Raw genomic sequence first — 12656 nt, forward strand, 5'->3', positions numbered from 1 at the left:
GGAGACGATGTAGAGGCCGATGAGAGCGACGGGTTCCACATGGGCTAGTGCCGATTGGAAGTTGACCAGAGTTGTCACAAAGACGACAATCTGTAGAACAATCGAGCCGACGTTGGAGATGGACATGTCCGATACTTGTATAGTGAATCAGCGTCTGCGTGACGGGGGAAGAGATATTCAGTTAATGTCGAAAGTGGAGTCCCTGCTGGCCTAGCCAAGTGAGAGTTGCCGAATTATCAACGACGAGGCCGGGATCTGGCTTGGATCTGGCTTCTTGGTTTCTTGGTGGAGGGTAGGGCGTGCACGTGGACGGCTTGCCGTTGCAGCAGGATCCTTGGGGCTTGGGGCTTGGGGCTCGGGGCTTGGGGCTCGCTCGGGGTAGAGTTTGGGGCAGAGCTTGGGAAAAGTGAAGATCGATAAGAGATGTGGGTGACGGTGGTGACGCTAATGGTAGTTTTGTGTGTAGTAGAATATATCTGACGTGCTGATCTTGGAAACAACGATGGCAGGCGATGGGATTAGGAGAGGGAGGGAGGACCTGCACTCCAGGGCTCAATGTATGTAGTGTACTTAATGTAGTACAAGAGCTACCTAGGTCACCTCTCTGTAAGCACAAACGCTACCTACAGCTCAGTCAAGCCCGACGGACAGTTGAGAGTCGACATGTCTGGCAGTATTGATGCATGTAAAAGGTTTTCAGACAGCTATTCTCTGTTCCTGTAACCTACATACCTAAGGACCACTCTGGTTGTGGAATTGACTAATGCAGAGTCTCGTCAAGATCCTCCTACCTGTATCGTAGGCACTGAAATGGCTACATGCAGATATATGTGCATACTCATACCTACATACCTAACATGAAAGCAGGACGCAGGCAGTCGAGTCTATCTGTAGATTGAGGATGTCCCTACCTCGATCTAAACATTTGAACTTACACTGATGCAAAGCAAAACTGCTGGCTGATGAGCAGCCATGAGATATCCCCTTCATGGCGACAGCGCTGCCCTCACCCATGCTATGCCATACCTTCCTGTACACATTAGGGGATATCGAGCGCCGTGGTATAATGTTTATCTCATTGCGCATAATGCATAATTAAGTAGACAAACAGACCTATCGATTGTTTGCGGAAAGTACTTATCGCCATCAAGGGGATGTCCAATATGTAGTGGTCTCCATGCTGCTCAAACCCCCGCGTGTAGGCAATCGGACAATGCGGTCATCGGTGTTAGCGGTTGCGACGGCAAGTCCTGGGAGTTGGCCGGGGCAAGCAAGAAGCGAGGACCCTCCCTGCTCCCCTGCTCCCCAAGCTCCCCCGGGCTGTTCTACCAAGAACCTGAGACTGCAATTAGGTAATGGCAGGTCAATAAGACCTCATGGCAGATGGCCAGGTCGGTTACATTACACTCGAGAGAGGAGAAAGAGATCCTCTTATCCTCCTGGATTCATGGATTGAATGGGCTGTTCTGTTCTGACCCCGAGTCCTGAGGCTGGCGGTGGGCCGCGAGTGGATATCTTCCGTACTGGTCACACAGCCTAAAAAGTAGGTACGGAAGAGGTAAGTAGGAAAGGCACAGCCAAATGAGAGCAATTCTGTTCCAGCGCTGTGCAACCTAGTCCTGTTTTCGGGCTCAACGGCGCCGAAAACCATCACTTCCCTCTCAACATTCAGGGTAACACATTCCTCAACATCTCCCCGGCCGCACAGAATAAGTACCTGGACAAGACCCAACAAGAACCGACAGCCCCCAGCCTTCGATTGCCGCATCGTAGTCTCTACTACCGATCCTGTCGCAGGCTTGATGGACGGCATACGCACCGATTACGCTTTGCAATAGTAACAACAGTGTTTCACCGGGAACTCTTTGCCCACGTGGTACTCCGAATCTACAATGTCCTTTCGCCCACGGTCCTCGAAACGATGGTCGTTAAAAAGACTCTTATGGTAAGTCCACCATGGCCTGGCAGGGCCAGTTAGTTCTACATGAGCTACCAGGGCTTCGTGTGCTGACCAGCCGCTTGTGCTAGGCTTCATCGCCAACTATGTCGAAACCCAATCGCGCAGAGCGCCGTCGCTACACACGTCGCAACCCATTAAATCTTTGCGTCGCAACCCGTCGCGCTGCCTGTCCGTCACGCGAAAGCTCAGTGACACTTCTGCTGCCGAGCCTGGAGCTCCCGAAGAGCCGCCGCAAGACCCTGCTTCGACTGCCACACCCCAAGCTCCTCGACGTGGTTTTCACAATTACTTCGTAACACATCTTCCGTCTTCGTCTCTACATCCAGATTCGCGTATATCCGGTCCTCACCACAGGCTGCCTCGATCCGCCGCGACACGCTATGTGCCAACTCCAGGCTCGTCGCCTGCCCCTGCGGCTGCGCCGCCCAATGTGTCAGCAAACCGCGACCTGACCGTCGTACGGATACCGTTACGCAGTGCTAAGCATCACTTCGGAGTCGCCGAGTCGCGGGGCCAGCGGCCACACAACGAGGACACAAATCAAGCTGGCACCATAGACATGCCGTCTTTTGCGAAACGTACACCGATCAGTCTGGTTCGAAGTGCTATGAACAAGAGCGGAGAGGCGACTCCGGCAGACAGTGCATTTGGTGACCCCCAGATTTTCTACTTCGCCGTCTTCGACGGCCATGGTGGCGACCAGTGCAGTAGCTTCCTGCGAGAAGAGCTACATGGTTATATCGAGGAGGCAGCCAGCGAGTTTGAACTCAAGAGCAGTCTCAAAGCCAACAAGAAGAATGCCAGAGAATCGCAGCTCGTTCCTACTCCCATGATGAGAGACAAAGATGCCGGCGGTGCCAAGCAATTGAGCAACGTGGACTTGAAGGGCCCTCAAGAAGTAAAGCAGGAGGCCGAGATACCCAAGGCAGACAAGCATGGTGCCATAAAGGAGCTCGACAATGCTGAAGCCATGGCCGGCTCTAAGCCCGAACCTGCCGAGGGCAACGAGTCGAAGGCACTCAGATTGCAGAAATCTCTCGTGAAAGAGTACAAGGACGCGATCGGGGGCTACTTTCGACGCTTTAATCCACCCCATTTTGGGCTACGGCGAGAGCCAGATACCCCTGAGCCTCCCGTCACGATAGAGGCTGTCTTGACCTATGCGTTTCTCCGGGCCGACTTGGATTTCATTAGGGCCCAAGCACGTAAACCGGATCCCGACGACCCGTACGTTTCGGATGCCGCCGTTAATAATGACGAGATCCTAGGAGCACCACATCACGCGCCCCCGTCAGGACATAGGATCGGCGGTGGGAAGAGATTCAAGGGAGGCTCTACTGCCTCCATCGCTCTGATCTCCACCCCGACACCTGCACCGTTCTGGCATCCGGCGGCCACCAGCACGTTGATAGTCGCTCATGTAGGAGATACGCGGGTCCTGCTCTGCGAGACTTCGACAGGCCTGGCGAAACCCTGACCACCGATCACCACCCCAGCTCTCCAAGCGAGGCTCAACGTCTACGCCGCTATACGGCCTCTTTCATTACTGACTCCTTCGGCGAGGAGCGTATCCAAGGGCTGGCGAACTCGCGCGCCTTTGGCGACATGGGCTCCAAGCGCCTGGGCGTGTCGGCCGAGCCCGAGATCACCAGGACAGAGATCGGCCAGGCGCAGTACAGCTTTATTGTGCTGATGTCCGACGGCATCTCGGGCACCCTCAGCGACCAAGAGATTGTGGACATTGTCAAGGAGGCCAAGACGCCCGAGGAGGGGGCCACCAATGTGGTGAACTACACCAATGAGGTCACGAGCAACGGAGACAATTCAACTTGTCTCGTCGTCCGTCTCGGTGGCTGGGAGAGAAGGAGTGAAGGCGGGCTCGGCAGTTTGGGCACCAAGGAAATCAGGGACTATCGGCGCAATGAGGCGCTGGATCCTAGGAGAGGTCGAAGATAATTTCACTTGCGGCAGGAGCAGCGGTGGCAGTACCCGGGCTTTGTGATAGGTATCGGGTTGGCAGCCTTCTGTACTGGTACCTATTGGGGACATCTGATAGATCTCATTAGACTTGAGCAAGGTACCTGAGTAGAATGCATGCATCGTATTTCTCTGTTATTCCCATACTGGGTTATGAATATAAATACTATTGGTTAATTACATAATTTTGGGTGTCGAGCTTTTCCCGAAGTTCGGATATACGAGCTACCCCTATTTAAGGTCTTTAGGCTATGAGATCAGGAATAGGGGTACCTCATATATTAGTATTTACTATGGCCAAAAGACAGATCAAAACCCTAGCTAGCTTGGGATTTAGCTGAGACGCACAGTTGTGAATAAAGCTTTTCACCGATTACATTGGATCCTTGAATTTCGCCGCTTGTCATTCTTCAAACCCGGCCAATGAAAGGGACTGGTGCTTGATACTAGTAGGCAATATACAGAACATTCTACACAAGGCATCGCATCGTATCATTAAAATGCATAAATATGCCATCCAGGTCATCTATCGTACCTCGACAAAAAAGAAAAGAAAAAAAGCCACAAAGGTGCAAGATGCGTTGATAGAGACAGTCAATACAAGAGCACCTCTTATACTAAGGACATTGATGTTCCCGCAGGAAGAAGTTGTTGCATACATTATCGTTCCCATGCCTAACGCCACTGTGAGATTTCTTTGAGAGAGATGTCGATGTTCTTTTGTTCTTCTCTTCTTCTCCTCTCCTTGTCTCCCATTGACCTGCCTCATCATGCTTTAACGTGAAAAACAAAATACCTGCCAACCCGCTCTCCTTCGCATGTCCTCCGGGAGGTCACCTCGTCGGAACGCCCATCTTCTGCAGCCGCTTACAGCTGTGCATCTCGTACGCCCGCGCGACTCGCATCTTATCCGGGTCCTGGTAGAACCAGCCCTGGGCGTTGTCGTAGAGGTCCTGGCGCTGGCGCATCTCGCTCTCGCACTTGAAGCGCAGCTCGTTGGTGAACTTGACCTCGGCCTGTCGGTCGAGCTGCTTGAACATGTGGTCCGTCCAGCCCGGCACGTCCTGCGGGTTGATGTAGTAGTCGACGTGGTACTTGGGCGTCCGGCGGTGGTGCGTGTACGGCGGCTCCCCGTCTCGAACATCATCTTGGGCACGGCCGACTGCGTCTCGCCGCCCGAGAAGATCGAGGTGAGCAGCGGGAACAGGAACAGGAAGATGATGGGCAGCAGCGACACCAGCGTATCCCAGCCCGTTGTTTCTCGTTGCGGGCCGGCTGCCGCTTCACGCGGCCGCCTGCGAGGCCCGGCGCCGCCCATTTGATGTACACGGAAACCCCTATTCCCGCCGAGGTTAAAGACGAACTGTGGTCCCGTGTCGAAGCCTGTGTGCATCCATTTGTTAGTCTGCAGCCATCATGATAGCGTGTGCGTGCATATGTCTCCCCAAAAGGCCATGCATGTATGCCGCAGTTGCCAGGGATCCTTTTGTTATGTAAAGAAAAATTTACCTCCAAATGGGCCTCCAAAGCCGCCGCCGAAGAAGCGCTGGAACATTTCTTCCGGACTCATCTCCTCCTCCCACATATTACCGCCACCGAAACCCGCGCCGGGGCCACCGCCCGCCGCTCTCCCACCGCCGAAGCCGCTAAACGGGTTGCCCGCCTGGGCGCGGGCACTCTCGAAGCGCGAGTCCGGGTCGGTGCCGTAGCGGTCGAACTTCTCGCGCTTTTCCTTGTCGCCCAGCACGCCGAAGGCGCGGCTGACCATCTTGAAGGCCTCGTCGGCGTGCTCGTGGCCGTTCTTGTCCGGGTGGGTGAGCAGGGACTGCTTGCGGTAGGCCTTCTTGATGTCGGCCTCGGAGCATGTCGTTTTCACCGTCTCGATGCCCAGGATGTCGTAGAAGGCCGTCGGCTGACACCGCCGGATCCGCAGCACCGCCGCCTTCTGCTCTACCGTGTACTTGCGCTCCTGGTTGCCCTGGTTGTGCTCCCGGTGCTTCGCCGAGCCGTTCGCGCCGCCCGCGTCGGCGCCTGATGCGGTTGCGCTGGGCATTGCCGCGGTTTTATTTGGTTTCGCGTCGATCGCAGTATGTGGTTTGGTTTAATGCGGCGTGGTCTTGACAGATGGATAGCCGAGACCGTTTTATAGGCGGGCCGGTTGCGTCGTATATAGTTAGTGGATGACTGGTGTTTTTTCTTTTGTTTTTTAAAAAACAACCGCGGATTCGTTGGACAGCTGATGCAATCGTCGGTTGAGATGTACGAATGAAGGACAGATGGCCTCTCGGAGAGCAGCAGCTGAAGATGAGAATGAGATAGCCGGTGGTGGATTTATGGCAAGGCTCGGAAGTACAGAGAATATTGAATCGATATCTGGTCAGAGACGCACTACCCTTGCTTTGCTTTGCTTTGCTTTGCTTTGGCTTGGCTTGCACCACACCACGCACCACGGGGACACTTCCTACCATTCGATTGATAAGTGCAAAGTGGCTTTTCCAGTGGCCGGACGACTCAGGCTGTGTGGCTTGTGGCGAGTGCTGAAGACTGGAGAACACGGGAAGCAACGACTGTAGCCAAGTGGGTGATTTCAACGATAAGTTACCACCAACAGCAACGTATTAAGAAATCGGAAGAAGTGCTCAATATATGGTCTTTTAATTAATAGTCTTTTTTTTCTCTATCTTTCGGAGTTCTCTTAATAATATTATCCCTTATAAAATAGGTTGAAAGTATTCGCAGTCTTTTTATTTTTGTTACCGACCTGGTAGCTTCCTGGCCTTAGGTAGGTACGTACCGCTTTAGCTTCTGCTGGGAACCAGCTTAGCTGCACTGGAGCTCGGGCTTGGGCTGTTAGCGATGACGATTCTATCTAGCATCGGCATCGCATCAGTGCATGTGTAGAGATCCAGCACACGCACGTCTGAGGGGAATTAGACCGTGATAACTCCATGATCAACGGGGCCAGTCTATCTGAATGAAACAAACCTCTAAACCGGCTAAGCAACCAAAAAAGTGCAGCGAAACCCTCAAACCTCCAACCTTACCATTCGAATTTGGTCTCGTGACATCATTTCCTTAAGTTAAAACATTTCAAGCCTCATTCATCAATATCATCGCCAACTCACAACAACAGCCCACCATGGCAACCGAACCCTCCAAGACGGCCCTATCCACCCTCTCGGCCTGGGGCAGTGAGTACCTCCCCTAAAAATTCTCGCACCTCAACCGAGAAGAAAGAAGAACCAGGGAAAAAGCAGTACTAACGCACGCAAACCAGCGCACTCCATGGCCCCCACGGGCCTGGCCACCCTCATCACGGCCCTGCACTTCCGCCCCCTCCAGAAAGCCCCCATGCTCTTCGTGCCCGTCCTGCTCTTCTCGAGCTACATCAACCTGCAGGGCTTCAAGAAGGACAGCGCGGGCCTGACGGCGGCGGCGAGCGGCACCTACGCCCTGCTGGCCCTGCGCCGGAGCCCGGCCTCCTTCTTCAAGCGCTTCGGCGTCCGCGGCGCCGTCCGGGGAACCGCCGTGGTTCTGGGGCTCGCGAACCTCGCCAGCTGCGGCTGGGTCTACGCGACGGCGGACCGCAAGGCCGAGGAGGAGGAGCGGAGGAATAACCCTCGCTGGGGCTAAAAAGTTAGACGGTGATGGGTTGAAAGGGCCTAGATGCTATATATACACACCAACTTGGATTCGCCGCGGAGGAGAAGAGCTTGGTGGAAATTCTCCTGCCCCAAGACCTGGGTGAGGCAAAGTATTGGTAATGGTGGTCAGAATACCGAGACAGCAACCTACGCGAATGAACCAGGGGCGCAAACCTAGGTGAATCAAAATGTACAACTGTATCTACTGAGGCTACGAAGACAACAGGCCAAGTATTGGTGCGATCTCGATGCATGTAGCTCTACATTCATGTTTCAAAAGACATGGAAGCGAGCGAGAAAGGTACATATCTCAATGCTGATGACACCAGATTGAACAATGTGTCAACACATGTTAACTTCTTTGTTTTTGTATTAGTATAGTGTAATTCTTGTCGCCATCTACCCAAAGAAAATTGGAGAGTTTTATGACTGAAATCTGGACAATAATCTCTTCCTCTAAAGCAAACCCATAACGCCGGGGAGACATTTCAGCACTTGAGTCGTCTCCATGCCGAATGTGTATAATGCTGTCCCGCAGGTGTATCGTCTCCAAGCAGCCATCTTGCGCCATGACGCCACATGTTGATACAATCAGCTCTGGTTTCGTGCCTTGATCGGTTTCAACCGTCGCCCACGCCCATTTGTACAAACAGACAGCTTCGGTATATGCCCGTAGCTTCTGCCACTCTTACCACTCACTTCGACGACTGTTTGTGGGAGGAAGAATACAGGGTCATAATCCAGACCACGAGGCTGATAGCCGCAACCATTGTGAGAAAGTTGAACTGCCTGATCCCATAAGGCTGCTTCTCGGTCATGACGTGCTTTAGACTCGCGAGTTTGAACTCGTTCAAGTACTTGACGTCGGAGTCGCGTGCCTTGGGGGACGCGTATTTGTGGTACTCGGCAACAACGGAAGCGGTATCCCAGCCACTCCATTTCCGATATACGCCCACTACGCAGCCGGTCCGGTGCTTGCCGTGGTTGCAGTGGATGAGGAGGGGATGATATCTCCGATCGGCGATGATCTCCATGATCGATCGCATCAGGCCCAGAGGGATCTCGGCCTTTTTCGTCCCCACCATGTCGAAGATCTTGTGGGTGATGCCATTGCCGTCGATAAACTCCTGGAAGCCTTCTGGGAGGTCTTTCTGCACGAGCGTGACAATGGTCTTCAGCTTCAGTTGGCGAAGGTAGGCAAGGTCCTGCGCCTGGGGATAGCTGCTGCGGAAAACACCTGGAATGACGCAGCCGAAATTCAAAGGCAGGGGAACCGCCGACGACAAAGCACGGCTAATGCTTATAGACTCACTGGCCGGAGGCGTTTGCACCTGGCACGTGACGTGGCGGTTAGCGATCTTGATGGTGTGTTTCTGCCTCGAAGAAACATCTGATGTTTCGAGCACCTCCTTCGCATCGATGGGTTGGCTGCAAAGCTGCGAGGTGGCCATCGGGGCGATGGCGACTTGGTGGTCGGGAATGATGGGTTCCAGAGACGGCACCTTGGCACAGGCCAAAGGCTGAAGGTCCCTTAGGTCAGACATGGCGAAGCGTATCAGATGGGAGCGAGTTGTTGAATGAAATCCTAATAGTCAGGATTCGGTACGGGAGGATCAGGTGGAAGAGCGCGTTGAGGCGATGTCCGACACAGCTGGCTCGAGATGCAGATACTCGGGCGACTGAAGTCTAGAGACGGCCACAGAAGCCAAGAGCGACGATACAGTTGAGCAGGTCCATCTTGTCAAGGGGTTGTGGGCGGGATGATTGAGATATATGCTGGAAAGGGGGAAACCCGTCAGAGCAGGACCATTTCTCCGATGTTAAGTATTTATCAATTGCACAGAGAATCCAGGCGAGGGTTGAAGCAAGGCAAGGCAAGGAATAATAAAGTCGTCAAGTAAAGTAATCTGGGCAAAGCCAGATTTGTAGGGGACTAGGGGGGGAAGGCTGTAGGCTGGAGCGTGGGGTTGCTGTTTTTGGATTTTGCGTGGTACAGTATGGCCGCAATCTCCGACAAAACGACCACTGAATTGACGTCTCCCAAAACTTTGCAGCAGGACCCTGATGCTGATGGGTCCCCCAAACCAACCAGAAACGGGCTCCTTCACAGTGCTGGGCTTGGCTTCCCTCAGCAGCCTGCGTGCGAGAGAAGTTGGTATTGTTTTTCCGTGTGGGCCGCAAGTCTGGGGGCGCCACAGAGTGACGGGTGTGTGCGTGCACGCACTGAGCACCAGACTTTGAGTACTTAAGTAACTGGAGTATCTGGGAATTGCTGGAGGCTTCCCAGCTACTATATGTTTGAATTATTCAGCACTTGGACAAGGCAAAGCCCCGAACAAAATGGCAACACGGGAAAAAGATTTCAAGGGGGGATGGCGGAAAACAGGCGGGTGATTCCAGCCTCTCCACGATGACTGTCGCGTGCGCGTAGTTTTGAGTTTGCTCGGCCCAATCCTCGTTCGAGTCTACTTCGGTGATCCTCTTAGGGGAGTCTTTAGGGGGATCCTAGTAACCGATCGTCCCGGATTGGTGCGTTGACCAAGAGCATATTAGCACCCGCTACCACTGCGAGGGGGACATTGAGCAGGAAAAGGCAAACAGAGCCACCCTACATACGGAGACTCAGAGTACTTAGCACCTATTACAACATGTATACTCGTCGCCTTTGGATGGCATGGCATGGTCTCGACTTGAAACCGCGCGTTCGATGTTTGTGTGTCGATCTGGCGTCACTCTCTTTGCTGGCGTTCCAAACCACCACAACACAGCACTCCCCTAACCTCCCACGACGCCGCCAAGCGGCAAAGACTGTAGATGGCCAAATAGCATAAGACTATTCACACAAAGTCGACCATCGTCCCTACATGGTACATACTTCATACATGACAAATGCAAAGACTTGGAATCCATTAATCGATACATGATACATCCAAAACGCGGGGTTTCGACCACCAGATTCCCCCCAGACTATTGATCAGTTAGATTCGTCGGCGCCTTCCGGGGCTTTGCGTCCAATGTACAATCCATGGTTCGGCTGATCTGGGCCAGCCTGCCAGCCAGCAGGATAGGACCTGGAGTCTAGACCCCATCGCCCAAAGGTTCTTTTGTGCACTTGGTAAGCCTGCAAACACCATAACTGCGTGTAGCTGGAGGCAGGGCGGCAGGGCGGGAGTTTACCCGCCATCTCCTGTGCACTCATTGACAATTGGAGTTGCATGTGAGAGTGAGACAGGCAGGACGGACAGACAGGTCACAGGACGGACAGACAGGAGGACGGGGGACGTACAGTATGTACAGTATCAATATGGCAGGCTACCTCACGAACCATGAGAATGGTACGCTACATGGAGAGTGCCCACTTACCAACCATGGCCTGATATGACGTAGGTTAGCACCAAAAGAAAAAGAAGCAGAAAAAAAGCCTCGCTTCGTTGTGCTCGAATTGTATTATTCTACGTGTACGTCTTGCACTTTGGCCCCATCACTTTTCACGATTGCAGCCGTTTTTCGGAGCGTTGTGGTGCCGAACGTTAGGATATTGGATATTGAATATTAATAGACTCGCGAGGTGATTCCGGGCTGTGCCAATTGACTGTCAACTCTATGCGGGATGGTGAGTCAACCCCCACGCAAATCCAGTTCTGATAATACACCTACCTATGGATGATGATGATGATGATGAATCTTCAACTGCCGGATCTTGCAAAACGTGACCATTCGTGTGCCCAGGTGGCATCTACGTCACCCACCGAAGTCACATTCACACATTCGCATTCACGTTCACACAGAGTTCGGTCGAACCCTCAAGCTGAAACTGCGCACTTGGATAACCTTCATCATCGTAATAATGTACATGCTTACTTACCTAGGGTAGGTATGGACTTACTTTAGGTAGGGCTTTTCTGGGTCCCTGCTGCCTCCTGTCTCCAACCCCCATCCCCTGAACAGAACCCTGAACAGAGCGCTGAAGCACAACAGTGGTGCGCTCAGCACTGGCAACTGGTGCTATTCCGCTACGGTATTGCCTGTCTCGTCCCAAATTGCGACGCCGGGACGTTCCGGGGTCCCCATGTTGCACTGTTTCCTCCCGCCGCGGCAGGCAGTGGATGGGTTTCACCGTTTCAGTCGCGGTCACGCTGGCCATTTCCGCTTCCGTCTCCCAGCTGTCCAGGTTGCCAGGTCCCACCTGGAAAGCGGCTCCGTCGGTGTGGGATTGGGAAACAGCCCCCAGCCTCTGGCGCCAAGCAGCCCGAGCCGGTTTAGCGAATTCCCGAATTTGACCATCATCGGTAAAGGGGAGCAATCTCGCATTCTCGTCGAAATGTCGATAGTCTTGGGAGAGTCCCACGTCGTGTCCTGTGTCCTGGGTACGACAGATGCTCAGGCCCCCCACGGGCCTGCGCGTCACGGCGACTATCGAGTCAGCTTCGTGCTGCCCACAGACGGTGGGTACCCGTACCTGACTTGCGCGCAAACCTTCCCGTCTGGGACGTCTTCCATAATGCTATCGAAGTCTGCATCTGATACTAGGTAAGCCGCACGGAGTACCGTACTCTACTCGTCAGCATTCTGAGCAAATGCCCTGCATGGCCGCGCAGAATGCTGAATTTCCCATGAAACCTGCCGCTGGGTAAGCAGGTGGCAGGTATGTAGGCGAGGAGGAAACCAAACACGTGGACACAGCACGCTGCGAGGCTCCCGCCGTGTCAAGCGTGACACCACCTTGCTTACTCCGCCTATGTCGGAACTCGCAGTAGCAGGTCACGTTTACTATCATCTTCCGTCATGGACATGGCCGACCCGGGGTGTGGCTCGGGGTTTGCGTGCATGATATGCAAGTTTGGCCGTATCCCATTGGGGTTGACACGCACGATGGTGGTCAGCTTCGATTACTCATTCTCTTAATGTTGCGAGCGAGCCGCACCGGCGACCATGTCCAATAGCATATGAGCAAATCCAGCCAGAACTGACTATTATAGCAGATCAGATTGGGCACTTTCCCATTTTGAGGCCCGCTAGTGTACATGGAAAATGAAGCCACCCCTTACGGACCTTTGTTGTACACACACCTGAAG

General features: G+C 53.5%; 5 protein-coding genes across 5 annotated transcripts; 2 read left to right on the top strand and 3 right to left on the bottom strand.

Moving 5' to 3' along the window:
- Positions 1-1892: 1892 nt before the first annotated feature.
- Positions 1893-3916, top strand: PG997_000781 (protein serine/threonine phosphatase 2C; the record flags this gene model as incomplete). Its single annotated transcript, XM_066805096.1, has 3 exons — positions 1893-1945; positions 1997-3364; positions 3421-3916. The coding sequence occupies 3 exons, from the start codon at positions 1893-1895 to the stop codon at positions 3914-3916; spliced, it is 1917 nt and encodes a 638-aa protein (XP_066674869.1).
- An 854-nt stretch (positions 3917-4770) lies between these two features.
- On the bottom strand, positions 4771-5990 carry PG997_000782 (DnaJ domain-containing protein; the record flags this gene model as incomplete). The annotated part of the gene is made up of 3 exons (XM_066805097.1): positions 4771-5064; positions 5094-5320; positions 5447-5990. 3 exons carry the CDS (start codon positions 5988-5990, stop codon positions 4771-4773), a joined length of 1065 nt encoding a protein of 354 aa, XP_066674870.1.
- A 1086-nt stretch (positions 5991-7076) lies between these two features.
- Positions 7077-7570, top strand: PG997_000783 (uncharacterized protein; the record flags this gene model as incomplete). Its single annotated transcript, XM_066805098.1, has 2 exons — positions 7077-7128; positions 7215-7570. The coding sequence occupies 2 exons, from the start codon at positions 7077-7079 to the stop codon at positions 7568-7570; spliced, it is 408 nt and encodes a 135-aa protein (XP_066674871.1).
- Positions 7571-8276: 706 nt separating this feature from the next.
- PG997_000784 (tyrosine phosphatase) lies at positions 8277-9125 on the bottom strand (the record flags this gene model as incomplete). The annotated part of the gene is made up of 1 exon (XM_066805099.1): positions 8277-9125. The coding sequence occupies one exon, from the start codon at positions 9123-9125 to the stop codon at positions 8277-8279; it is 849 nt and encodes a 282-aa protein (XP_066674872.1).
- Positions 9126-11361: 2236 nt separating this feature from the next.
- Positions 11362-12081, bottom strand: PG997_000785 (uncharacterized protein; the record flags this gene model as incomplete). The annotated part of the gene is made up of 3 exons (XM_066805100.1): positions 11362-11412; positions 11468-11978; positions 12041-12081. The coding sequence occupies 3 exons, from the start codon at positions 12079-12081 to the stop codon at positions 11362-11364; spliced, it is 603 nt and encodes a 200-aa protein (XP_066674873.1).
- Positions 12082-12656: the final 575 nt, after the last annotated feature.

The sequence above is a fragment of the Apiospora hydei genome, assembly GCF_038363865.1.
Source record: "Apiospora hydei strain CBS 114990 chromosome Unknown utg000002l_segment0_segment0, whole genome shotgun sequence".
NCBI lineage: Eukaryota > Fungi > Ascomycota > Sordariomycetes > Amphisphaeriales > Apiosporaceae > Apiospora > Apiospora hydei.